We start from the raw sequence: 26872 nt of genomic DNA on the forward strand, positions 1-26872 counted from the left end.
GATGGTGACCACAATTCTGTGATTTTCACTTTGGTTATGGAGAGAGATAGGTGCGTGCAACAGTGTAGGTTTTACAATTGGGGGAAGGGTAATTACGATGCTGTAAGACAGGATCTGAGGAGCATAAGTTGGGAGCATAGGCTGTCAGGGAAGGATGTCGTGGAAATGTGGAACTTTTTCAAGGAACAGATACGACGTGTCCTTGATATGTATGTACCTGTCAGGCAGGAAAGAGATGGTCGTGTGAGGAAACCTTTGTTGACGAGGGAGGTTGAATGTCTTGTAAAGAGGAAAAAGGAAGCTTACATAAGGTTGAGGAAACAAGGTTCAGACAGAGCATTGGAGGGATACATGATAGCCAGAAGGGAGCTGAAGAAAGGGATTAGGAGAGCTAAGAGAGGGCATGAAAAATCTCTGGCGGATAGGATCAAGGATAACCCGAAGGCATTTTATGCGTCTGTGAGAAACTTGAGAATGACAAGAACGAGGGTAGGTCCGATCAAGGACAGTAGTGGGAGACTGTGTATTGAGTCGGAAGAGATAGGAGAGGTCTTGAATGAGTACTTTTCTTCAGTATTTACAAACGAGAAGGACCGTATTGTTGAAGAGTAGAGTGTGAAATGGACTGGTAAGCTAGAAGAGATACATGTTAGGAAGGAAGATGTGTTGGACATTTTGAACAACTAGAGGATAGAAAAGTCCCCCGGGCCTGACGGGATATATCCTAGGATTATGTGGGAAGCAAGAGAGGAAATTGCAGAATCGTTGGCAATGATCTTTTCGTCTTCACTGTCAACGGGGATGGTACCAGAGGACTGGAGAGTGGCGAATGTTGTGCGCTGTTCAAAAAAGGGAATAGGGATAACCCCGGGAATTACAGGCCAGTTAGTTTTACTTCAGTGGTAGGCAAAGTAATGGAAAGGGTACTGAGGGATAGGATTTATGAGTATCTGGAAAGGCACTGCTTGATTAGGGACAGCCAGCACGGATTTGTGAAGGGTAGGTCTTGCCTTACAAGTCTTATTGAATTCTTTGAGGAGGTGACCAAGCATGTGGATGAGGGTAGAGAAGTGGATGTAGTGTACATGGATTTTAGTAAGGCATTTGATAAGGTTCCCCATGGTAGTCTTATGCGGAAAGTCAGGAGGCATGGGATAGAGGGAAATTTGGCCAGTTGGATAGAAAACTGGCTAACCGGTCGAAGTCAGAGAGTGGTGGTAGATGGTAAATATTCAGCCTGGAGCCTAGTTACAAGTGGAGTTCCGCAGGGATCAGTTCTGGGTCCTCTGCTCTTTGTAATTTTTATTAATGACTTGGAAGAGGGAGTCGAATGGTGGGTCAGTAAATTTGCAGATGATACGAAGATTGGTGGAGTTGTGGATAGTGAGGAGGGCTGTTGTCGGCTGCAAAGGGACTTAGATATGATGCAGAGCTGGGCTGAGGAGTGACAGATGGAGTTCAACCCTGTCAAGTGTGAGGTTGTCCATTTTGGAAGGACAAATAAGAATGCGGAATACAGGGTTAACGGTAGGGTTCTTAGTAAGGTGGAGGAGCAGAGGGATCTTGGGGTCTATGTTCATAGATCTTTGAAAGTTACAACTCAGGTGGATAGAGCTTGTAAGAAGGCCTATGGTGTATTAGCATTCATTAGCAGAGGGACTGAATTCAAGAGTCGTGAAGTGATGTTGCAACTGTACAGGACCTTGGTTAGGCCACATTTGGAGTACTGTGTGCAGTTCTGGTCGCCTCACTTTAGGAAAGATGTGGAAGCTTTGGAGAGGGTGCAGAGAAGATTTACCAGGATGTTGCCTGGAATGGAGAATACGTCGTAAGAGGATAGGTTGAGAGTGCTCGGCCTTTTCTCATTGGAACAGCGAAGGATGAGGGGTGACTTGATAGAGGTTTATAAGATGATCAGAGGAATAGATAGAGTAGACAGTCAGAAACTTTTTCCCCGGGTACAACAGAGTGTTACAAGGGGACATAAATTTAAGGTGAAGGGTGGAAGGTATAGGGGAGATGTCAGGGGTGGGTTCTTTACCCAGAGAGTGGTGGGGGCATGGAATGCGCTGCCTGTGGGAGTGGCAGAGTCAGAATCATTGGCGACCTTTAAGCGGCAATTGGATAGGTACATGGATGGGTTCTTAAGGTAAACACGCACTAAACAACCCCACTGTCCTGTGGCCGAATACTTCAACTCCCTCTCCCATTACGCCAAGGACATGTAAGTCCTGGGCCACCTCCACCGCCAGACTCTAGCCACCTGAAGTCTGGATGAAGAACACTTCATCTTCCACCTTGGGATCCTCCAACCCCATGGTATCAATGTTCATTTCACCAGTTTCCTCAACCCCACCCTATCCCAGATCCAACCCTCCAACTCAGCATAGCCCTCTTGATCTGTCCTACCTGTTCATCTTCTTTCCCACCTATCCATTCCTCCCTCTGCTCCGACCTATCACAATCACGCCCCATCTCCATGTACCTAGTGCATTCCCAGTTACCTTCCCCCAAGTGCCAATCCCCTCCCATTTAGCTCTCAGCCCCGTTGGCCTCCCTGACATTCCCGATGAAGAGGTTACGCTCGAAATGTCAACTCTCCTGCTGCTCGGATGCTGCCTGACCGGCTGTGCTTTACCAGCACCACACCCTTTATAGCACACATTATTTAACCATCATCATCAATCCAGGGATGAGTTCAGGTTCATGAAAACATCAAAAGAACATGCCAGTATTATGGAGCAGGCCAGACCCCCTCAAAATATTTCCAGAATGTAGCCCCAACCCTAACTTTCCTCATTGTTTTAAGCAGGTGTAAACTGGATATTCCAGGAGTCATACAGCTGGTTCAACCAATTAGTTTTAAGCAAAACAGAATTCATTTGCGTGATCACCAAATGAACCACAAACAAAACAGAACAGAATGTAGAATAACTTAACCTATCTGAAAAGCCGACAGAGTATCCCAATTTAATGACGCTGTTCCAAATACTTGCAACAATCCCCATAAGCACCCCTTTGCAAAAGAAAGGAAAAATCCAACACAGGTTCTTATAAGTGAGATGTCAGAGAGAGAATCAGCTTCTTTCGGTCCAGCAGCTTCACAACTGACTGCTTGTCAAAACTAAACCAAACCAGCGAAAAGCTAAGCTGGGAGAATTGGCCATCCCCTTTCATTCTGCGAGTGTTTTTTTAAAACTTAAAAGCCTTTTGCCCGAGGCAGTATATGTTAGTTATAATCAAATTGGACCTAAAATCCATCCAAGCCAGACCTCTCGGTAACTCTTCATTTATGATCCCTCTGGAAAAAAAAGCCAAGGACATCATAACCTTGTTGAAGGAGCAGCATCATCACTCCAGGTGCAGCAGCTTGTATGCCTAAAAATGAAATGTCAATCTAGTGAAGCTACGAAACAGAACTGCTAATGTGCCTATCTATGTAGGTAGTAAGTAATAGCTAAGGCTTAGCTATTCAAAACCTAAAGATCTAAGCTCTAAACTTCTGCCATATCTAGTCATGAATAGATGTGGGCAATTAGACAAGTCACTGGTGCAAGAAGGTCCACAGACATGGAGAGAATGTGCAAACTCCACACAGACAGTCGCCTGAGGTTGGAATCAAATCTGGATCCCTGGTGCTGTGAGGCAGCAGTGCTAACCACTGAGCCACCATGCATATATATGTTAAATTCAGGAGGAGGAGAAAACAGACATTATCAATACACAGAGAGATGCAGAGGCTGATTATATTTTAATTGGGGTGAAAGGAGATAAACAAAATAATATGATCGGCTTGGCTTGAACCTATTCAAGTACAGAAACTTGTTTAAGCTCTGAAATGCCAATTTCTTCAGATTTTAATATCGGAAATAAATAATCAGTTCAGTAAATTCTTCAGTTTGGAGAAGTGGAGGAGCTGGACAGCTAAGAGTTTAAAAGCTCATTTAATTTGCTCCAAGATGTGAAGGAAGGTGTCTCTTAACAGAAGTTGAAGGATGAAATCTTAAGCATTCCAGAAAGAAGACCAAGACTTTGCCTGATTATTATCTCTTTGCATAGAACTGCCACTCATTTTCCTTTCTTCTCACTGTGCTGCCATATCCAGGGATTTTCTTTATTCAAAAGACGAGGACCACATGGATCTGTTACATACTCCAGAGCAAAGCTAGCAAATATTTCAGTATGGAGACATGCAGAGTTTGTGTTGTTGCACCGAGAAAGGAAATTGTACTCTCAAACTTTCACGTATGTGGCCCATGGGCATCACATAAAACAAACAAATGAAATGTTCCAAAACAAAAATGTGTTTCACACTCTCCTCCTTGCACAATGAAAACATCTGACACAGTTTACGCATACAGTTTAAGCACAAAATTTAGTTGCTCTTTGTTCAAATCACACTAGAATTATTCTTGGACTATATTCATTTCTCCTAAGAGCATACATAAACTAAGATCATACAATAATCACTTGAAACTACACGTTGCTGTTGGAACCTGGATTCAAAACTTCACATTAAAGAATGGCAATAATCATGCTTCAGATATCAAATTGTAAATGCAACTTTAGACTTTAGTGAGTCAGATCTATCTTGCTGAACCTTCTGTTAAAAAAAAGCCCAGTGACTGTCCTTAAATTGGCAAATTTAAAACCATTTGCAAAGCCCTGGCAACACATATAAATGAAACATAACAATTTAAAGAGGTCGGATAATGAAAGTATGGGAATATAAATAGACTTATGAAGATGTTTATTTAAATCTTTGCTGGCTCAAAGAAAATTACATTTTCTTTCAACATTTTCTGATCATCTCACATGGGATGAAGCAATTCAAACACTGGCTGATTGACAAACATAATTTGGCAAATCTTATTTGAAATTATGGTTAATTTACTTCCATGCCAATGTGTCATGTGAGAAAAGAGCAGCAACAACTGTTACTTTATTTAATGCATCTACTGTATCCCTACGTATAATGAATGGGGCAGGGACTGTTAAACAAAAGACTAAATTTAGTTCTTCAGTACAACATGGCTAGATGCATTCAAAGCTCATCATGGAATAATTTTAAAAAACTTCATGCTTTAAAGGACAGTCAGTTGCACTGACTGCAGTATGAAGGGGGAAGTGAAATTGAATCACAGATGAATAGCAGGTAAACAGCACAAGCAGCAATCAGTCAAACCATGCTTTACTGGCAACATTTCAACTAGATTTCATTTATAAATTTTAAGGCAAGAAATATACAAAAGGGTATGCTGTGAACAAAATCCACAGATAGATTGTATGGCACTGAAATAAATGTTTCCAGATGGATCCTGACAAAAATAGGCATTCATATAAGAAAATGTTAGCTTCCATAAATCTGTGGCAGAAGTGAGGCCATTTTTTTCCTCCTAATTATTCAATTTCTCTTCCATAACATACAAAATTCTTTAAGCGATAATACGGGTAAAAATGTAGAAATCTAGATAATCAAGATTCATGTTGGCTGGGAAACGGCACATATACATTTATTTCATAGAATAACAATAACAGTTATAATTTGAAAATGACAGACATGTTCTTCAGATGAAGTTTATATGGCTGAAAGAACATAATCCTATTTATGCTCATGTTAAAAGGGCCGATCAAATCTTTTAATTTTATCTTTGCTCTCAAATGGTGGAACATCAGAAAATGGGTGATTCTCAAAACTTTACTTGCGGACACCAGGTGTGGGAAGAAATCTTAAGTGTACCAGAAATTACAATGAGACTCCTCCTGATTATTACCCCTTTATATAGAACTGACACTATTAATTTCCCTTTCTCCCTATGTTGTCACATCTAGGGATAATCCATAAAATCTATGAGACCTGCAATGGAGTAAGGAGGTCTAGATCAACTTTAGGTAGTAAAATCCTACTACACTGCAACGCAGAGAATTGGTTATGCAGGGAAACAAAGTAAGGAATTTGTACCTGATCTTTGTATCACTAGTTGGTTGTGAGCTGGAGTACTGAGTCAACTCTGAACAACAACTTGCATTTGTACAGAACCATCAATATTGTAAAACATTCCAACGTACATCACAGCAGCACTTCGGAATATATTTTGACTTAGATTCAGGTATATTAAGGTAGATGATAAAAGCTCATTCAAGGAGACAGGTTTCAAGAAGTGCCTTAAATGACAACAGATATAGAGATGAAGAGGTTTTGGTACGGAACTGCAGAGATAAACCCCCAGTGGTTTAAGTAAAGCTTACTAATGGTGGAGAAATTAAAACCAAAGATGTGTAAGAGGTCAAAATTAAAGGACTGTTGTCATTTCAGAGGGTCTAGAGCTGGTTAAGGTCACAGAGACATGGAGTAGCACTAGCACGGAAAGACTTAAAGCATGAAAATGTTTAAACTGACACATTGCTTAAATTGGAGTCATAGATTCATAGCATCCCTACAGTGTGGAAGCAGGCCATTTACCCCATCGAGTCCCTACCGACCCTCGGAAGATAACCCACCCAAAATAACCTCCCTACTCTAATTCTATCACCTTGCATTTCGTATGGCTAATCCACCAGTCCACACATCCCTGGACACAATGGGCAATTTCGGATAGCCAGTCCAGATAACCTGCACATCTTTGGACTATGGGAGGAAAACAGAGCACCTGGGGAAAACCCATACAGACACAGGGACAGTGTGCAAACTCCACACCAACAGTCGCTCAAGGCTTGAATTGAACCTGGGTCCTTGGCGCAATGAGGAGACAATGTCAACCACTGAGCCACTCTGCCGCCTTATGTCAGTGTAAGAACCTAAATAAACAGGAGCAGAAGTAGGGCGTTTGACTCATTGAGTCTGTTTCTCTATTTAAGGAGATCACGTTTAAGCTGGTAATCCTTAATTTTCCTGCTTTTTCCCCATAACATCTTGAGTCCCTTACTGATTAAAAATATGCTTCATCCTTCATGAAGCCACGTTAACTCTGTTTGATTAGATTATGTATTTCCAAATGCTCTGCTATTACATCTTATTATAATGGACTCAACCATTTTCCCAATGATAGATGTCAAGTTACATTTTTTTTTGTCTCCTCTTCTTGAATAGGGCAGTACATGGTGGTTTTCCAATTCCTGAAGATACTCTACAATCTAAAAATTCTTGGAACATTATTACCAGTGCATTCACTATCTCTGAAGCTACTTCTTTTAATAGCCTAAGATATTTACGCTCAGGTCCAGTAGACTTACTGGTCTTCAGCTACATTAGTTTCCCTAGCACTTTCTCTCTCGGGATAGTTGTTGTATTTATTTTCTCTTCCTTCCTTTGCCCCATGATTGTTTAGTATTTTTGGAATCCTATTAGTGTTGTCTACGATGAGGGTTGATGCGAAGCATTTATTCTATTTCTGTTATTTTCTTGTTCCCCATTATTAATTCCCCAGCCTCATTCTCTAAGAGACTTGTATTCACTTTTGCTTTTCTTTTCCTAATTATACGTTTAAAGATCACCCTGTTGTTTGTATTTATTTAATTGCTCATTTACTGTCAAATTTAGTTTTTTTGTTTTTTCCCTTTTTCTTATTTTTCATCATTTTTTGTTGGCTTTCAAAACTTTTCCAATCCTCTGGTTTACCACTAATCTTTGCCATATTGTCTGTATTTCTCTTCAATTTATACTATCCTTCACTTCCTTGGTTAACTATGGTTGGCTTATCTCCTTCCTACAATCCTTCTTCACCGGGCTTTATTTTCTTTTGAGTCATGAACTGCGAATACATGGATGATGAAAAGCACTCAGTGCCAGTTAGGATTAGCTCTTGTACAGAGTGCAGAGGAGATTTACTTGGATTACACCAGGGATGAGGAACTTCAGTTATCTTGAAAATCTAAAGCCGTTGGAATTTCTCTCTTTACAGCAGAGAAAGTTAAGGGATTTTATTGATATATTCGAAATAATGGACGATTTTGTTTCAGTAAAGAAAGAGGATCTTTGCACTTACATGACGGTCAGAAACCAGAGAAAATAATTAAAGAAAGAAGCTTAGACTCTTACACTGAGAGTTCTGCTTGTCAGACATGCCCGGAAAAGCAGTAAAAACAGTTTCAACAGCAACTTTCAAAGAGGAATTGGGTCTATATTTGATACGAAACCATTTACAAGCCTCTGGGGTAACAGCAGCGGAGTGGGAATAATTCAATAGCTCACAAAGAGCTATAAATTCCAGAAGGTCCAGCAGGTCCTTCCAATTGAGCACTTCCAATTTTGAGGGCGGCTCAATTGAAGCATTCCTAGTTGATACAGAATCATTACTGCCTTAGAGAAAAAACATAAATAATATCATGACAACATTTTGGAGGTCAAGCAACATCTGTAAAGATCATTTGCCCAAAAGCAAATCACTGCTGGCATTGCTTACATTTGATAATTAGAAACTATGCAAGACCAAACAATGCATGCCAACAAACCAATACAAGTCTTGAAATCCAGAATTCTTTCTTGAAAAATTACAATGGATGGTGAGCATTGCTCCGGCAAAACATCGCACATTTATCTTAGTGTGGAATTTTACAGTACAATGTCTGCACTCACTTTGCATAAAATGGACATGGTTGCATGGATCTTAGAAAAAAGATATTTTCTCTGATATCCTGCTGAATTACCCCCTAAATCCTCACTCCAGGATTCATAATAGGTACCCAGAATGAAATGGTCCAGAATCAGAAATAAAATCTAGTACAAAAAAGTATTGCTACATTTTTCTGACCCATAATTGTCTGGTATGTTTGGATTGACTACTCCCCGATGCAAAAATGTTCCTGGGATTGATTGCTTGCAATACGACCCTCAATGCTGTGTGAACTTCAGTCCAAAGAGCTTAAGAGTATGAAATGTGCAGTTTTGACAGGTGCTGTTGTACAACACAACTTTCTAAATTGGGACAATGGTGTATCACAATGTATTGAGCAGCCACAATGGTCTCTATTGCACTCTGCACCAGATTACTCTTCTACAAACTACTGCAAAGAATATTTGACTAATAAAGACTGCTACATGCCAACAAAGGTTCTAGCATATAGAACAGCTATTGTCACTACACTGCCTGTATTGCAGCAAGAACTGAATTATGCATCAGCAACACACAAGAGTGCGATGGAAATTCTATCGCCACTGCATTCTCTGAATTCAATAGGCCTATTCCAATTTCAGTCCATAATCAAAAAATACAGAAAATTTAAAAAAAGGTCTTTACCAGGGTCTCTCTGTACTGGTCAATAGCTTTGATTTGTCTGACACCGACTGTCAACCTAAACTCCCCGCAGGCAGGCTGAAGTTTTCTGCAAGCAGTTGCAAGTGAACTAGCACATTACACACTTCGGTGCTGGAGCACAATCTTGCCAAATTAAACAGTATGCCGTCAGCTTTGACATTATCAGTTGACTTACCAAAACCATACAATAGCTGTATGGGAAAAAAATGCCTAGAAGAATATGGCCAGGACACTACCATAATTTACCACAATTTTCATCTTCCTGCATTGTAACTGATGAAACTGCACATGTTCTTGTGGAAAGGAAAGAAAGATGCCATGACAGTTTAAAACAGTCTGTCTGTGCTGACCAGATTGAGGTCTATTAGGCAATGTACAGTGGTCTGGCTGTGCTGCTTGCTGCACTTCTGTAACAGCTGACATGAGAAAATGATAACTGTTGATTTGCCACCATGTAAGAACTGTAATGTCATATATATAACTTATCACAGAAGGCAGTGAGGTTTTAGTGGTCACAAATGGATTAATGTACAATATAAATAAACAGAAATAAATCAACTCATCAAGGGGTCAAGTGATTTCATTAACATTAAATGTAAAGTTTGAGCAATTTAAATTTGTCTGAATCCTAGATATAGACCATTTTCATTATAATCGCTTTCATGGATTAAAAAAAAAATCCAGGTAATTTCCTTAGTTGGGGTCTGAAGTATGGTTTTAGCACAAATATGATCTCAGTCTGAGTTTGGGGACAAGAAGTTGGATTTTACTAGTTTATCATAGATTAAATAGCCTATAACAAAAGCTCAACTCAAAAAAACACTCAAAGACTATTAAGACATCAGAGCAGAAATTAGGCCACTCAGCCCACCAAATCTGCTAAACCATTCAATCATGGTTGATGAGTTTCTCAACCCCACTCTCTCACTTTCTCCCCGTAACCCTCCATCTTCTTAACAAACAAGAACCTATCTATTTCCGTCCTAAATATACTCAATGACCGGGCCTTCACAGCCATCTGTGGCAGTGAATTCCAGAGATTCACTACTCTCTAGCTGAAGAAATTTCTAGAGGGTTTTGAGAAGATTTATAGCTTGGGTTGAGATTCTGGATGTAGGCTTGCTCGTTGAGCTGAAAGGTTCATTTTCAGATGTTTCTTCACCATACTAGGTAACATAGGGCGGCACGGTGGCAGTGGTTAGCACTGCTGCCTCACAGCGCCTGAGACCCGGGTTCAATTCCCGCCTCAGGCGACTGACTGTGTGGAGTTTGCACATTCTCCCCGTATCTGCGTGGGTTTCCTCTGGGTGCTCCGGTTTCCTCCCACAGTCACAAAGATGTGCAGGTCAGGTGAATTGGCCATGCTAAATTGCCCATAGTGTTAGGTAAGGGGTAAATGTAAGGGCATGGGTGGGTTGCGCTTCGGCGGGTCGGTGTGGACTTGTTGGGCCGAAGGGCCTGTTTCCACGCTGTAATGTAATCTAATCTAATCTAATCATCCTCAGTGAACCTTCAGGTTTGGGTTTCCTTGGGTTGGTGATGTCGTTTCCTGTGGTGACATTATTTCAATGTTCTTTTTCTCAGGGAGTGGTAAATGGAATCCAAGTCAATGTGTTTGTTGATAGAGTTGGAATGCCATGCTTCAATGGATTCTCATGCGTGTCTATGTTTGGCTTGTCCTAGGATGTATGCATTGTCTCAGTTGAAGTGTTGTCCTTCCTCATCCATATGTAAGGATACGAGTAAGAGTGGGTCATGTCTTTTTGTTGCTAGTTTTCTGCCTGTTGTCCAATATAGTGTTTGTTACATTTCTTGAAAGGTATTATGTAAATGACATTAGTTTTGCCTGTTGTCTGTATGGGGTCTTTCAAATTCATTAGCTGCTGTTTTAGTGTGTTGGTGGGTTTGTGGGCTACCATGATGCCAAGGGGTCTGAGTAGCCTTGCAGTCATCTCTGAGATATCTTTGATGTAAGGGAGATTGGCTAGGGTTTCTGGACGTGTTTTGTCTGCTTGTTTGGGTTTGTTGCTGAGAAATCAGTGGACTGTGTTCATTGGGTACCCATTCTTTTTCAATACATTGTATAAGCGATTTTCCTCTGCGCTGCACTGTGTGGTGGCTTGTTGAAATAATGTTCTAATGCAGCTTCGTTTGTGGATGTTGGGATGATTGCTTCTGTAGTTCAATATTTGGTCTGTATGTGTTGTTTTCCTGTAGATGCTGGTTTGAAGTTCCCCATTGGCTGTTCGCTGTACTGTGACAACTAGGAATGACAGTTTGTTGTTGTTTTCCTCCTCTTTAGTAAACTTTATGTCAGTAAGGGTATTATTGATGGTCTTGAAGGTTTCCTCTAATTTGTTTCGTTTAGTGATGACAAAGGTAGCGGACCCAAAGTTTGGGTTCGATGGTTGGCAAAGCTGTTTGCTCGAGTCTCGACATTACTGTCTCTGCTAAGAACCCTGATATCAGATATCCCAAACTTTGGATCCGCTAAGTGGATGACACCTTTGTCATCACTAAGCAAAACAAATTAGAGGAAACCTTCAAGACCATCAATAATACCCTTACTGGCATAAAATGCACTAAAGAGGAGGAAAACAACAACGAACTGCCATTCATTGACGTCACAATAGAGCGAACAGCCAATGGGGAATTTCAAACCAGCGTTTACCGGAAAACAACACATAAGGACCAAATATTGAACTACAGAAGCAATCATCCCAACATTCACAAACAAAGCTGCATTGAAACATTATTTCAACGAGCCACTACACAGTGCAGTGCAGAGGAAAATCACCTATACAGTGTACTGAAAAAGAATGGGCACCCAATTAACACAGTCCACTGATTTCTCAGCAACAAACCCAAACAAGCAGACAAAACACGTCCAGAAACCCTAGCAAATCTCCCTTACATTAAAGACATCTAGGAAATGACTGCCAGACTACTCAGACCCCTTGGCATCATGGTAGCCCACAAACTCAGCAACACATTAAAACAGCAGCTAATGAACTTGAAAGACGCTATACAGACAAGCAAAACTAATGTAATTTACAAAATACCTTTCAAGAACTGTAACAGAGACTACATTGGACAAACAGGCAGAAAACTAGCCACAGGATACATGAACATCAACTAGCCACAAAAAGACGTGACCCACTCTCACTAGTATCCTTACATATGGATGGATATGTTGACTGGGACAACACATCCATCCTAGGACAAGCCAAACAGAGACATGCATGAGAATTCCTAGAAGCATGGCATTCCAACCGGAACTCTATCAACAAGCACATTGACTTGGATCCCATTTATCACCCCCTGAGAAAAAGAACACAAAATTATATCACCATAGGAAATAATGTTACCACAGGAAATGACATCACCAACCCAAGGAAACCCAAACATATAAACAGAAAGTGAGCCACACCACCAGTGAGCCTACATCCGGAGGCTCACTGAAAATGTTACCTAGTATGGTGACGAAATGTCAGAAAACAAACCTTCCAGCTCAGCGAGCAAACCTACATCCTCAAGAAGTTTGTCCTTATCTCCATTCTAAAAAGTTTTCCCTTTACTCTAAGACTGTGCCCTGGGGTCCTAGTCTTTCCTACTAAAGAAACATTTTCCCACCATCCACTCTGTCTAGACCATTCATTCAGTTTTCTGTAAATTTTACTTAGATCCCTCCCCCTCTTCTAAACTCCATCATTTATGTACCCAGAATCCTCAAATGTTCCTCAAATGTTAAGCTTTTCATTGCTGGGACCATTCTCGTGAACCTCCTGTGAACACACTCCAAGGTCAATACATCCTTCCTCAGATATGGGGCTCAAAACTGCACACAATACTCCAAATGCGGTCTGACCAGAGCTTTACAGAGCCTCAGAAGTATATCCCTAGTTTTATATTCAAGTTCTCTCAAAATAAATGCCAACACTGCATTTGACTTCCTAACTATTGACTCAATCTGTAAGTTTATCTCAAGTGAATCCTCTACTGGAACTTCCAATTACTTTCTGCACTTTAGACTTCTGAATCTTCTCCCCATTTAGAAAATAATCTATGCTTTTATTCTTCTTACCAAAGTGCATGATCTCACATTTGCCCATGCTGTACTCCATCTGCCAATTCTTTGCCCACAGTCCTAACCTGTCCAATCTTTCTGCAGCCTTCCTGCCTCCTCAATACTACCGGTGCCTCTCCCTATATTTGTATCACCTGCAATCTTAGCCAGAATGCCCTCAGTTCTTTCATCTAGATCATCAATGTATAAAGTAATAAGTTGTGGTCCCAACACTGAGACTTGCAGAATATTACTTGTCACCAGCTGCCATCCTGAGAAAGACTCTTTTTATCCCCACTCTCTGCTTTCTGCCGGACAGCTAATTTTCTATCTGTGCTGACACCTTGCCTCTAACACCATGGGCTCCTATCTTACTCTGCAGCTTCTCTGTGGCACCTTGTCAAAGGCCTTCTTGAAATCCAGGAAGATAACATCCATTGGCTCTCCTTGGTCTAATCTGCTTGTCATCTCCTCAAAGAATGCTAGCAGACTTGTCAGTCATGACCGCCTCTCAATGAAACCATGCTGATTTTGCCCTACTTAACCATCCACTTCCAAGTATTCAGAAATCTCAACCTTCACAATGGACTCCAAAATCTTATCCACATACCGAGGTCAGGATAATCGATCTATAATTTTGCCTTACACCCCTTTTAAACAGGGGTGTCAGGTTAGCAATTTTCCAGTCCTCTGGGACCGTCCCTGACTCTAGTGAATCATGAAAGATCACCACTAACACCTTCAATATCTCTTCAGCTATCTGTCTTAGAGCTCTGGGGTGTAGTCCAGGTTATTTATCCACATTCAGACCATTCAGATTTTCTAGCACGTTTTCCTTGGTGATGGCCATTATATTCAGCTCTGTCCCCTCACTCTCTTGAATTTTTGGAATATTACTTGTGTCGTCCACCATGAAGACTGATGCAAAGTAATTATTTAGTTTCTCAGCCATTTCATTGTCCCCCACTGTTATCTCTCCAGCACCATTTTCCAGCAGTACAATGTCTACTTTAGCCTCTCTTTTGCCCTTTATATATCTAAATTCTTACAGTCTTCCTTTATATTACTGGCTGGCTTACCCTCATATTTAATCTTCTTCCTCTTTTTTTTCTTCTTGCTCTCTTTTTTTCTTGCCCTCCGTTGGTCGTTGTAAGCTTCTCAATTCTCTGGTTTCCCATTGTCCTTCTCCACATTATATGCTTTCTCTTTTGCTTTTATGCTATCCCCGACTTCTCTAGTCAGCCATGGATGCCTCATCCTTCCTGTACCATGCTTCATTTTCCTATGGATGAATTTTTGCTGTGTCTCCTGAATTATTCCCGGAAACACCTGCCATTGCTGTTCCACTGTCTTCCCTGTTAGGCTCCTCTTGCAGTCAATTCTCTCCAGCTCCTCCCTCATGCCTCTGTAGTTGCCTTTATTCAGCTGTAATACCGTTACATCTGATTCTATCTTCTCCCTCTCAAATTGCAGATTAAATTCAATCAGATTATGATCATTGCCTCCTCGGGGTTCCTTCACCTTAAGCTCCCTTATTGAGTCTGCGTCCATGCACAACACTAAACCCAGTATTGTCTGTTCCCTAGTAGGTTCCACCACAAGCAACTCCAAAAAGCCATTTCGTAGACATTCCACAAACTCCTTTACTTGCAATCCACTACCAACCTGTAACTTTGCCGTTCTAACACACCCTTTCTACATCCTGATGTATATTGCACGCCAGCGCCTCACCACTGTTTGGAGGCCTGTATATAACTCCAACTATGATTTTTTTCAATCTTTGCGGTTCCTCAATTCTACACCATCTGACCCTACTTCATTTCTTAATACTTATTTAACTTCATTCCTTATTAATAAGGCCACCCAACCCCTCTGCCCATTTGCTTATCATTTCGATAGGATGTATATCCTTGGATATTCAGCTCCCGATCCTGATTCCCTTGCAGCTACACCTCTGTGGTGCCCGCCATTTCATACCTGCCAATTTCAATATGCGCCACAAGCTCATTTATCTTATTCCTTAAGATTCATTTAGATATAACATATTCAGATATAGCACCTTCAGTCCTGTATTAACTCTCTCTTTTGTCATTTGTTTGTCCAGTGTGCTTGAAGTTTGATTGCTAACCCTTTCCAAACACTCTATCCTATTTGTGCCTGTGCTGGAGACTTTAATAACTTCTCCTGATTTCTGCTTCTGTCATTTTGTTCTTATTTTTCCACACATTTGAATTCAGCCCTATAGATGTTAACCTGATGCTTTGTTTCCCACTGGGCGAAGTTCTATCCTTCCCTTCCCTTCCCCCACTTTCTAATTTAAAGTCCAGTTGACCAGCCTATTTACCCTTTTCGCAAGAACATTGGTCCCAGCTCGGTTCCAGGGGAGACCGTCCCAGTAGTAAAAATCCCTCTTGTTCCAATACTGATGCCAGTGACTCATGAAAAGGAACCCTTCTTTCGCACACCACTCTTTTAACCACATGTTTACTTCCCTAATTCTTGTCCCTATTCCAATGTGTACGTAGATCAGGCAGTAATCTGGAGATTTTAACTCGAGAACCTGTTCTTTAATTTGGTTCCTAGCTCCTGACAATTCCTGAACAGGTTCTCTTTCCTCGTCTTGTCTATGTTGTTTGATCCGGCATGAACCACAACAACTGGATCCGTCCCCTCCCTCTCCAATATCCTTTCAAATTGATCAGAGATATCCCTTACCCTAACATCGGGCAGGCAACACACCATGTGGGACTCTTGATCCTGTTAACAAATGGCACTATCTATTCCCCTAATTATAGAATCCTCTACAACTACCATTTATCTTTTAGTTCCCCAACCTTGAGTGGCCTCCTTTACCATGGTGTAGTGGTCAGTTGGCTCAATCACATAGGGAGCAAGTACCTCGTACCTGTTGGACCAGCTCAAGAGCTGAGGCTCCTCTGTTCCTGACAGCAGGACCCCATGAGGTGTCAACTATTGAGTGGATAGATGAAGATCTACTTTTCTATTTTATTGCAATTTAGGAACATAGAATAATGGTAGCAATTATTTTTGGGACTTTCTAATTTCAAATAAGCAAGTAGCATTTTTTCTATAATGTTGATGCATGTTGATAATCAAAATATCCTCAAAGCTCAGAATTTAAGTATGGAAAGAATGGCTCAGCCTCCCTTTGAAACTCTCACATTAGTGAAAATGGCTGCTTTAGGCTGCAATCCGGAGATTGCTGTCCATAACAGACATTTGGAACAAAACTTACTTGAATCCTATCCTTCTCAGAACCACATAAATCACTCGTGAGAGTTGTGGACAACTATCTAATTGAGTCTTCATATTAGGAAAGGTAGACAAATTCTTTTTGGAATTTAACACAAATCAAGTTCTAGACATCAGAAATGGGACAGCCTATGATGGAAGCATTGTTGCATGATTTCATGTATAAAAATTGCAACTTGGTGAATAACTTCAATTACGTTGTTGTGAATTAATTAACTTGTGCCTCAATTTTGTTGGAGACCACTTATCGCACCATATAAGGCTACTTACTTGAGAAGACAAGTTGTAGGCTGAAAGCATTTACAAAATCATGTAAATCATCAGGGCAGTTTAAATGATTCCACTTTCAAAATATTTTTGCAAGTTAGTTTTTATCTGCCATTGGACTTATGTTGGCAGCTTTTTCCCCACTTAAACTTTGTTTGCTCTTTGGTAGCTTTATACTTAGCAATATTTGACTTAAATCAGAACTGTTCAGTGGAAAGGCATTTATTGATTTTTATGAAAACATTATTGGATTCAAATAACAGACAATTAGTATATGTGGCAACTATAAACACAACATATATTTTGAAAATCTTCTTCCCTGTTTATTTGGGCACAATTTACATCTAAAACTTCACATTTTACAGATAAGAATGACAAATAATTTTCATTTGGTCTTGTGACATTTTTATGCCCAGTAGTTCAATGGGAAACAAAACATCCTATTATTATAACAGCATTATTCAAAGTAAGAACTTCTGCTGCTAAAGAACCGAAAATGGGAAAATGAAAGTTTGATAGCATTTATCCATATATATATATATATACCATATTTTTGGCATTTTTATCATCCATATGGGATTTGAAAACACTTCACTTCAAGGAAATGGCCCAGCTTGATCCTATACAAAATTAACAAAGCCAGAATATATGTCTGCATTCAGAAAAGCAGAACAAAATAAGAAGCCAATGGTGGCACATCAAAAATGCAAGATTGGTAATACAAGTGAAGGCCAAATTAAGTAGTTCAAAGGGGAACAAAGAAAAAAAATCAAAGAGACCAAGACAGAAAGAATGAGAAAAGATTGGAAGCTAACAAAAACCAAAATGTAGAAGACTTCCATACGCATAGAAATAGTAAGGAAAGCTGGGGACTGCCAGGGATTAAAAGAGGATTTAAACATGACAAAGAGAGCATGGCTGATGCACTAAATGTGCAATGTGCATCTGTCTTCACCAAGGAAGAAGATGCTGACTAAATCTTAGTGAAAAAATAAGTGAGATTTAGATAGCTTCAAAACTTAAAAAACAGTAGGCATCAGAGGCTGGCTGCACTAAAAACTGATCGGTCACCAAGGAAAGACAAGATACATCATAGGATGCTGAAGAAAAGAGGAGAAGAAATTGCTGAGATTCTGGCATCAAACCAGTCTAATCACCCACTGATCTTAAGATAAAGATGTGATGCCAGATGCCTGGAGGAATGTTCAAACAAGGATGTAAGGGTAAATTCAGCAACTACAGGCCAATCTGTTTAACTTTAGTGGTGGGAAATACTTCAGCAAAAAAAATGTACTTATTCAAGTAATTGTTAAATTTGGGAACACCAACATGAATATAAGGACAAAGCGTACTAACCAGATTGATACAGCTTTTGGACGAGTCATAGAGGTTGGAAATGTAGTTGATATTGTTCATTTGGACAAAAGGATTTGCTAAACACTGCAAAACATAGGAAGGAAATGAAAGCATTAGAGAGGATTCAGAGGGAGTTTATAAGAATGGTTCCAGGGAAGATAGAGTTCAGTTATGTGATCCTGTAGTCATTCTTCTTTGAGAAGGCTGAGCGGACATTTGATAGAGGTATTCAAAATTCTGAATGTGCACACTGACTAAACAGAGAAAAACTGTTGCTGGTGGCAGAAAGGTTAATGCTCAAAGGATGTAGACTTGACGTCATTGCCAAAAAGCAATCAGCAAAATAAGGATGAACTTTTTGATGTAGTAACAGGTTAGCATTTGAAATGCATGGCCTGAGAGTGATGGAAGCAGAAACAATTAAATAATTTAAAAAGCAAATGTAAACAAATCATGGCTACAGGCAAAGAATGTGGTAATAGGACTGGCTGAACTGCTTTTAGAACATAGAACATAGAATATTACAGCGCAGTACAGGCCCTTTGGCCCTCGATGTTGCGCCGACCTGTGGAACCAATCTGAAGCCCACCTATCCTACACAATTCCATTCTTGTCCATATGCCTATCCAATGACCATTTAAATGCCCTTAAAGTTGGCAAGTCTACGACTGTTGAAGGCAGTGTGTTCCATGCACATACTACTCTCTGAGTGAAGAAGCTACCTCTGACAGCTGACCTATATCTATCACCCCTCAATTTAAAGCTCTGTCCCCTCGTGCTAGCCATCACCATCACTGTCCAATCAATCTAACCCTCTGATTATCTTGTATGTGTCACTTAAGTTGCCTCTCGACCTTCTCTCTCACGAAAACAGCCTCAAGTACCTCAGCCTTTCCTCATAACACCTTCCCTCCATACCAGGCAACATCCTAGTAAAGCTCCTCTGAACCCTTTCCAAAGCTTCCACATTCTTCCTATAATATGGTGACCAGAACTGTACGCAATACTCCAAATGTGGTCGTACAGCTGCAGTATGATCTCATGGTTCCAAAACTCAATCCCTCTATCAATAAAAGCTACCACCCTGTATGCCTTCTTAACAACCCTATCAACCTGGGTAGCAACTTTCAAGGATCTATGTACCTGGACACTCAGATCTCTCTACTCTCCTACACTACCAACAATCTTACCATTAGCCCAGTACTCTGAATTCCTGTTACTCCTTCCAAAGTGAATCACCTCACACTTTATGCATTAAACTCCATTTGCCACCTCTCAGCCCAGCTCTGCAGCTGATCTATATCTCTCTGTAATCTACAACATTCTTTGTCACATTGGCCACTCTACCAACCTTAGTGTCATCCACAAATTTACCAACCCATCCTCCTATACCCTCATCCAAGTCATTTATATAAATGACAAACAACAGTGGATCCAAAACAGATCCTTGCAGTACCCCACTAGTAACTGAACTCGAGGATGAATATTTCTGATTAGCCACCAGCCTCTTGTCTTCTCACAGCTAGCCAATTTCTGATCCAAACTGCTAACTCACCCTCAATCCCATGTATTTTGTGCAATATCCTACTGTGGGAAACATATCAAACGCTTTACTGAAATCCATATACACCACATCAACCGCTTTACTCTCATCCACCAGTTTGGTCACCTTCTCAAAGAACTCAATAAGGTTTGTGAGGATGACCTACCCTTCACAAAACCATGTTGACTATTCCTAATCAACATATTCCTCTCTAGATGATGATAAATCCTATCTCTTATAACCCTTTCAAACACTTTAACCACAACCAAAGTAAGGTTCACAGGTCTCTAATTTCCAGAGTTGTCTCTACTCCCCTTCTTGAACAAGAGAACAACATTTGCTATCCTCTAGTTTTCTGGCACTATTCCTGTAGACAATGACGACATTAAGATCAAAGCCAAAGGCTGAGCAATCTTGAGGACTTGGAGGTGCTGGTGTTGGACTGGGGTGAACAAAGTTAAAAATCTCACAACACGAGGTTATAGTTCAACAGACCGTTTGGTTTTAAAAGTACTTACCGGTAGCGGGCAGCGGTGTTTTTTTTTCTCTTTCACTCTCTCTTCACAGAAAGAGCGGGAGCACCAGGGGGAAGTGACGACGACCAGAGGGGCAGCCGGGAAGGAAAGCGGTGAGTATTTATACTCACCCTTCGAAGCCGTCGGTCATTTCCAGTGCGAGCAGCAGCGAAGGTAAGACCGTTTGGTTTTAAAAGTACTTACCGGTAGCGGGCAGCGGTGTTTTTTTTTCTCTTTCACTCTCTCTTCACAGAAAGAGCGGGAGCACCAGGGGGAAGTGACGACGACCAGAGGGGCAGCCGGGAAGGAAAGCGGTGAGTATTTATACTCACCCTTCGAAGCCGTCGGTCATTTCCAGTGCGAGCAGCAGCGAAGGTAAGACCGTTTGGTTTTAAAAGTACTTACCGGTAGCGGGCAGCGGTGTTTTTTTTTCTCTTTCACTCTCTTCACAGAAAGAGCGGGAGCACCAGGGGGAAGTGATGACGACCAGAGGGGCAGCCGAGACCCGGAAGCAGTTCGTGTAAGCTTACCTGGGTAGGTTTTTTCCCCCTTTAAAAGCGCGAAGGAGAGGAACCCGAGGCACTACACGGGTAGTGCCTCCCACCCGCCCTCCTCCTCTAACCTAATAATAACATCTGTTGTGGTAAGTAGGTAAGTGCTGAATTTTGCTTGTTGTATTCTTTAGACCCAGTTTTTTTTTAAATAAAAGTTAGCTTTAGAGGGATGGCAGTGAAGGCAGTGCAATGTTCCTCCTGCAACATGTATGAGGTGAGGGATGCCATCGATGTCCCTGCCGATTACACTTGCAGGAAGTGCACCCATCTCCAGCTCCTCCAAGACCGTGTTAGGGAACTGGAGCTGGAGTTGGATGAACTTCGGATCATTCGGGAGGCAGAGGGGTCATAGATCAGAGTTATAGGGAAGTAGTAACTCCAAAGATGGCAGATAGATGGGTGACAGTGAGGGGGACTGGGAGGAAGCAGCCAGTGCAGGGACCCCCTGCGGCCGTTCCCCTCAAGAACAAGTATACCGTTTTGGATACTTGTGGGGGGGATGACTTACCAGGGGTAAGTAACGGGGCTCAGGTCTCTCGCACGGAACCTGTCCCCGTTACTCAGAAGGGAAGGGTGAAGAAGAGCAGAGCAGTAGTAATTGGAGACTCGATAGTTCGGGGCACAGATAGGCGGTTTTGTGGGAACGAGAGAGACTCACGTTTGGTATGTTGCCTCCCAGGAGCAGCCCGAAGTCGTGGTCCATATTGGCACCAACGACATAGGTAGGAGGAGTGCCGAGGATGTTAGACAGGCTTTCAGGGAGCTAGGTTGGAAGCTCAGAGTTAGAACGAACAGAGTTGTTGTCTCTGGTTTGTTACCCGTGCCACGTGATAGAGATTCGAGGAATAGGGAAAGAGAACACTTAAATGCGTGGCTACAGGGATGGTGCAGGAGGGAGGGATTCCGGTTTTTGGATAACTGGGGTTCTTTCTGGGGACGGTGGGACCTCTATAAACAGGATGGTCTACACCTGAACCTGAGGGGCACCAGTATCCTTGGGGGGAGGTTTGCTAGTGCTCTTCGGGGGGGTTTAAACTAACTCTGCAGGGGCATGGGAACCCAGATTGTAGCTTCAGGGTGCAGGGCCTGGAGTGTAGGGAGGTTAGGAACATGGCATCAATTTCAAAGGAGGGTGCCTGTAAACAGGAAAGTGGCTTGAAGTGTGTATACTTCAATGCAAGAAGTATACGAAATAAGGTAGGTGAACTTGCAGCGTGGGTTGGTACCTGGGACTTCGATGTTGTGGCTATTACGGAGACATGGCTAGAACAGGGACAGGATTGGCTGTTGCAGGTTCCAGGATTTAAATGTTTTAGTAGGGTCAGAGGTGGGGGTAAAAGAGGGGGAGGTGTGGCATTGCTTGTCAAAGATAGTATTACAGTGGTGGAAAGGACGATGGATGAGGACTTGCCATCTGAGGTAGTTTGGGCTGAGGTTAGGAATAGGAAAGGTGAGGTCACCCTGTTAGGAGTCTTTTACAGGCCTCCTAATAGTCCTAGAATCATTGAAGAAAGGATAGGGAAGGTGATTCAGGAGATGAGTGACAGTAATAGGGTGGTTGTTATTGGGGACTTTAACTTTCCTGATATTGATTGGGAAAGCTATAGCTCAAGTTCGTTAGATGGGTCAGTGTTTGTTCAATGTGTGCAGGAGAGTTTCCTGACACAATATGTAGACAGGCCAACAAGAGGTGAGGCCATACTGGATTTGGTTCTGGGTAACGAACCAGGCCAGGTGTTAGAATTAGAGGTAGGTGAGCACTTTGGGGATAGTGACCATAATTCGGTGATTTTTACTCTCGTGATGGAGAGGGATAAGTGTGTACTACAGGGCAAGAGTTATAGCTGGGGTCAGGGAAATTATGATGCGGTGAGGCATGACTTAGGATGTGTGGCTTGGAAAAGTAGACTCCAAGGCAAGAGTGTAAATGATATGTGGAGCTTGTTCAAGGAGCAACTATTGAGTGTCCTTGATAATTATGTACCTGTCAGGCAGGGAGGAAAGGGTCGTGCGAGGGAGCCGTGGTTTAATAAGGAATTGGAATCCCTTGTTAAATGGAAGAGGGCAGCCTATCTCAAGATGAGACGTGAAGGTTCAATTGGGGCGATTGAGAGTTATAGGGTAGCCAGGAAGGACCTGAAGAGAGAGCTAAGAGCAGCAAGGAGGGGACATGAAAGGTCCTTAGTCGATAGGATTAGGGAAAACCCTAAGGCTTTCTATAGGTATGTTAGGAATAAAAGAATGACTAGGGTAGGAATAGGTCCAGTCAAGGATAGTAGTGGGAAGTTGCGTGTGGAGGCGGAAGAGATTGGGGAGACACTGAATGAATACTTTTCTTCAGTATTTACTCAGGAACAGGGCATTGTCGTCGATGTGAATACTGAGTACACAAATAAGTAGAATGGATGGCTTTGAGGTATGTAGAGAAGAGGTGTTGGAAATCCTGGAAAAGGTGAAAATAGATAAGTCCCCTGGGCCTGATGGCATTTATCCTAGGATTCTCTGGGAAGCAAGGGAGGAGATTGCAGAGCCATTGGCCTTGATTTTTATGTCCTCTTTGTCTACAGGAGTAGTGCCAGAAGACTGGAGGATAGCAAATGTGGTTCCCTTGTTCAAAAAGGGGAGTAGGGATAACCCTAGTGACTATAGGCCGGTGAGTCTCACTTCTGTTGTGGGCAAAGTCTTAGAGAGAATTGTAAGGGATAGGATTTATGCACATCTGGATAGGAATAATGTGATCAAGGATAGTCAGCATGGTTTTGTGAAGGGCAGGTCGTGCCTCACAAACCTTATTGAATTCTTTGAAAAGGTGACGAAGGAGGTTGATGAGGGGAAAGCGGTAGATGTGGTGTATATGGATTTTAGTAAGGCGTTTGATAAGGTTCCCCATGGTAGGCTACTGCAGAAAATACGGAGATATGGCATTGAGGGTGAGTTGGAGGTTTGGATTAGGAATTGGCTGGATGGAAGAAGACAGAGGGTAGTAGTTGATGGCAAAGTTTCTTCATGGAGTGCCGTCACTAGCGGTGTTCCGCAAGGATCTGTTTTGGGACCATTGCTGTTTGTCATTTTTATAAATGACCTGGAAGAGGGGTTAGAAGGTTGGGTGAGCAAGTTTGCGGATGATACAAAAGTCGGTGGAGTTATTGACAGTGAGGAAGGATGTGGCAGGTTACAGCAGGATATAGAGAAGCTGCAGAGCTGGGCAGAAAGGTGGCAAATGGAATTCAATGTAGCTAAGTGTGAGGTGATTCACTTTGGGAAGAATAACAAAAAGATGGGGTACTGGGCTAATGGTCGGATACTTGGTAGTGTGGATGAGCAGAGGGATCTTGGTGTCCATGTACACAGATCTCTGAAAGTTGCCACCCAGGTAAATAGTGCGGTGAGGAAGGCATATGGCGTACTGGCTTTTATTGGTAGAGGAATTGAGTTCCAGAGTCCTGAGGTCATGATGCAGTTGTATAAGACTCTGGTGCGGCCGCATCTGGAGTATTGTGTGCAGTTTTGGTCGCCATACTATAGGAAGGATGTGGAGGGACCGGAACGGGTGCAGAGGAGGTTTACCAGGATGTTGCCTGGTATGGAAGGAAGATCGTATGAGGAAAGACTGAGACACTTGGGGCTGTTTTCATTAGAGAAAAGAAGGTTTAGGGGTGACTTGATTGAGGTGTACAAGATGATTAGGGGGTTAGATAGGGTTGACAGTGTGAACCTTTTCCCGCGTATGGAGTCGGGTATTACAAGGGGGCATAGCTTTAAATTAAGGGGGGGTAGATATAGGACTGAAGTTAGGGGTAGGTTCTTCACTCAGCGAGTCGTAAGTTCATGGAATGCCCTGCCAGTAGCAGTGGTGGACTCTCCCTCTTTATGGACATTTAAGCGGGCATTGGATAGGTATATGGAGGATAGTGGGTTAGTATAGGTGGGCTTGGATCGGCGCAACATCGAGGGCCAAAAGGCCTGTACTGCGCTGTATTCTTCTAGATATATTTGTAAGCACTAGCTTTTGGAGTGTTGCTCTTTCATCAGGTGGTTGTGAAGTATAAGGTGGTAAGACACGGGATTTATCGCAAACATTTACAGTGTGATGTAACTGAAATTATATATTGAAAAAGACCTGGATTGTTTGTTAAGTCTCTCATCTTTTAGAATGGGCATGTTGGTTTCAGTTCTTTCATATGTAATTTCCAGAACTTTCTTAAAGTTACATTCTCAAGTGAACTTGAACAAATAGGTGCCATGTTTACCCAGATAATGCATTGAAGGCGTGAGGGGCCCTGTGTGAGGCTGCCTGTGCCCCAATGTTCAGACGGATTCTAATCTAAGAAAGGGATTTACAGAATCTTACAGGGATTCATGCAGTTTTTGAGCAAAATAAAATGTCATTGTGCAAGTACAAATTCACCTCACAAACCTATATGTGTGTGTGTGTGCATGTAGTGGGGGTGGGGTAAGGAGTGTTTATGAGATGTGTGGGTGTAAGTATGTGAGTGTAAAGGGGTAAAGCCTGTGAGAGGGGCATGTGTGAGTGTGGGAGTGTATGTGTGAGTGTGGGAGTGTATGTGTGAGTGTGGGAGTGTATGTGTGAGCGTAAGAGAAAGAGCTTGTGTATGAGAGCATCTGCAGGAGTTAGTATGTGTGTGTGTCTGTCGGAGTGTTTGTCTGTCTATGAGTGTATGTGTGTCTGTCCGCCTGTGTGTGTGTTAGTGGGGTCACCTTTAGGGCGATATGAACCCAAGATCCTTGATGAGGCCATCCCCATGGTTATCAGCCTCTGCTCAGGCACTTTGCATTATTGCCTGTCCCGAACTCTGCCTTGGAGGATGGTCACCCGAAGGTCCAAGGTTGAATGTCCTGGATCCACTGAAGTGTTCTCCGACTGGGACGGAACACCCCTGGCTGGTGATTGTTGTGCAGTGGCCATTCATCCCTTGCTGTAGCCTCTGCTCGGTCTCACCAATGTACCATTCCCCAGGGCATCCTTGCCAGCAGCGTATGAGATAGACAACGTTGGCCGAGTCACATGAGTACCTGTCACATACATGGCGAGACCGAGTAGAGGCTATGGCAATGGATGAATGGACACTGCACAACAATTAAACGACAGGAGTGCTCCCTCCCAGTCAGAGAGCAATTCAGTGGTCTGGGACATTTGACCTCGGACCTTCAGGTGACCATTCTCCAAGGTGACTTCGGGACAGGCAATAATGCAAAGTGGTTGAGCAGAGGCTGATAGCCAAGTTTGATACCAATGGAGATGGCCTCAACCAGGACTTTGGGTTCATGTCACCCTACAGGTGACCCCACTAACACACTCTCACAGACCCTCTCTCATACCCTTTCACAGACTCATACACCTTTAAATTCACACACACACACTCTCTCTCTCACAGACACTCATATCCCACTTCCATCACCACCACCAACCCCCACCCCCCCAAACTGATTAGAATCAGTCTGAACATTGGGGCACAGACAGCCTCACACAGGGCATCTCACACCTTCAATACATTATCTAGACTAACATGGCATTTATTAGTTCAAGTTCACTTGAGAATGTAACTTTAAGAAAGTTCTGGAACTTACATATGAAAGAACTGAAACCATCACGCCCATTCTAAAAGATGAGAGACTTAACAAACAATCCTGGTCTTTTTCAATATATAATTCAGTTACATCACACTGTAAACTTTTGCTATAAATTCTGTGTCCTACAATCTTATACTCCACAACCACCTGACGAAGGAGTAACGCTCCGAAAGCTAGTGCTTACAAATAAACCTGTTGGACTATAACCTGGTGTTGTGTGATTTTTAGCTTGTATTGAGGGTCAAAATGCTGCAAAACAACAGCTGGTCAGGCAGCATCCGAAAAGCAAGAGAGTCGATGTTTTGAGCATAAGTTTTTCATCATAAGTTTGTTATTCAGGACCAGAGAGCTTGTTCAATAATAATCATTAATTTAGTATGACTTAAAGACACAGTTACACCTCATTTAACAAGGTGTAATATCTTCAAGAGATTTTAAAATAATATTAAAAA

The 26872-nt window shown here is 42.0% G+C and overlaps 1 protein-coding gene across 13 annotated transcripts in view; it reads right to left on the reverse strand.

Annotated features, from left to right (window-relative positions):
* The window catches only part of supt3h (SPT3 homolog, SAGA and STAGA complex component), a 469942-nt gene that overhangs the window by 42771 nt on the left and 400299 nt on the right, over positions 1–26872 (reverse strand). For 8 of the 13 annotated variants that reach the window (XM_087979840.1, XM_087979885.1, XM_087979893.1 and 5 more), the window contains one exon: positions 18217–18300. The exons of the other annotated variants lie outside the window; for them this stretch is intronic. In XM_087979840.1, coding sequence (XP_087835966.1) covers positions 18217–18300 — 84 coding nt within the window. The remainder of the gene's footprint in view (positions 1–18216; positions 18301–26872) is intronic. 13 annotated transcript variants of the gene reach the window in all.

Source organism: Chiloscyllium plagiosum, unplaced genomic scaffold (genome assembly GCF_037043375.1).
Source record: "Chiloscyllium plagiosum isolate Xiang-an unplaced genomic scaffold, Cpla_swu_hap1 HiC_scaffold_3, whole genome shotgun sequence".
NCBI classification, from domain to species: Eukaryota; Metazoa; Chordata; class Chondrichthyes; order Orectolobiformes; family Hemiscylliidae; genus Chiloscyllium; species Chiloscyllium plagiosum.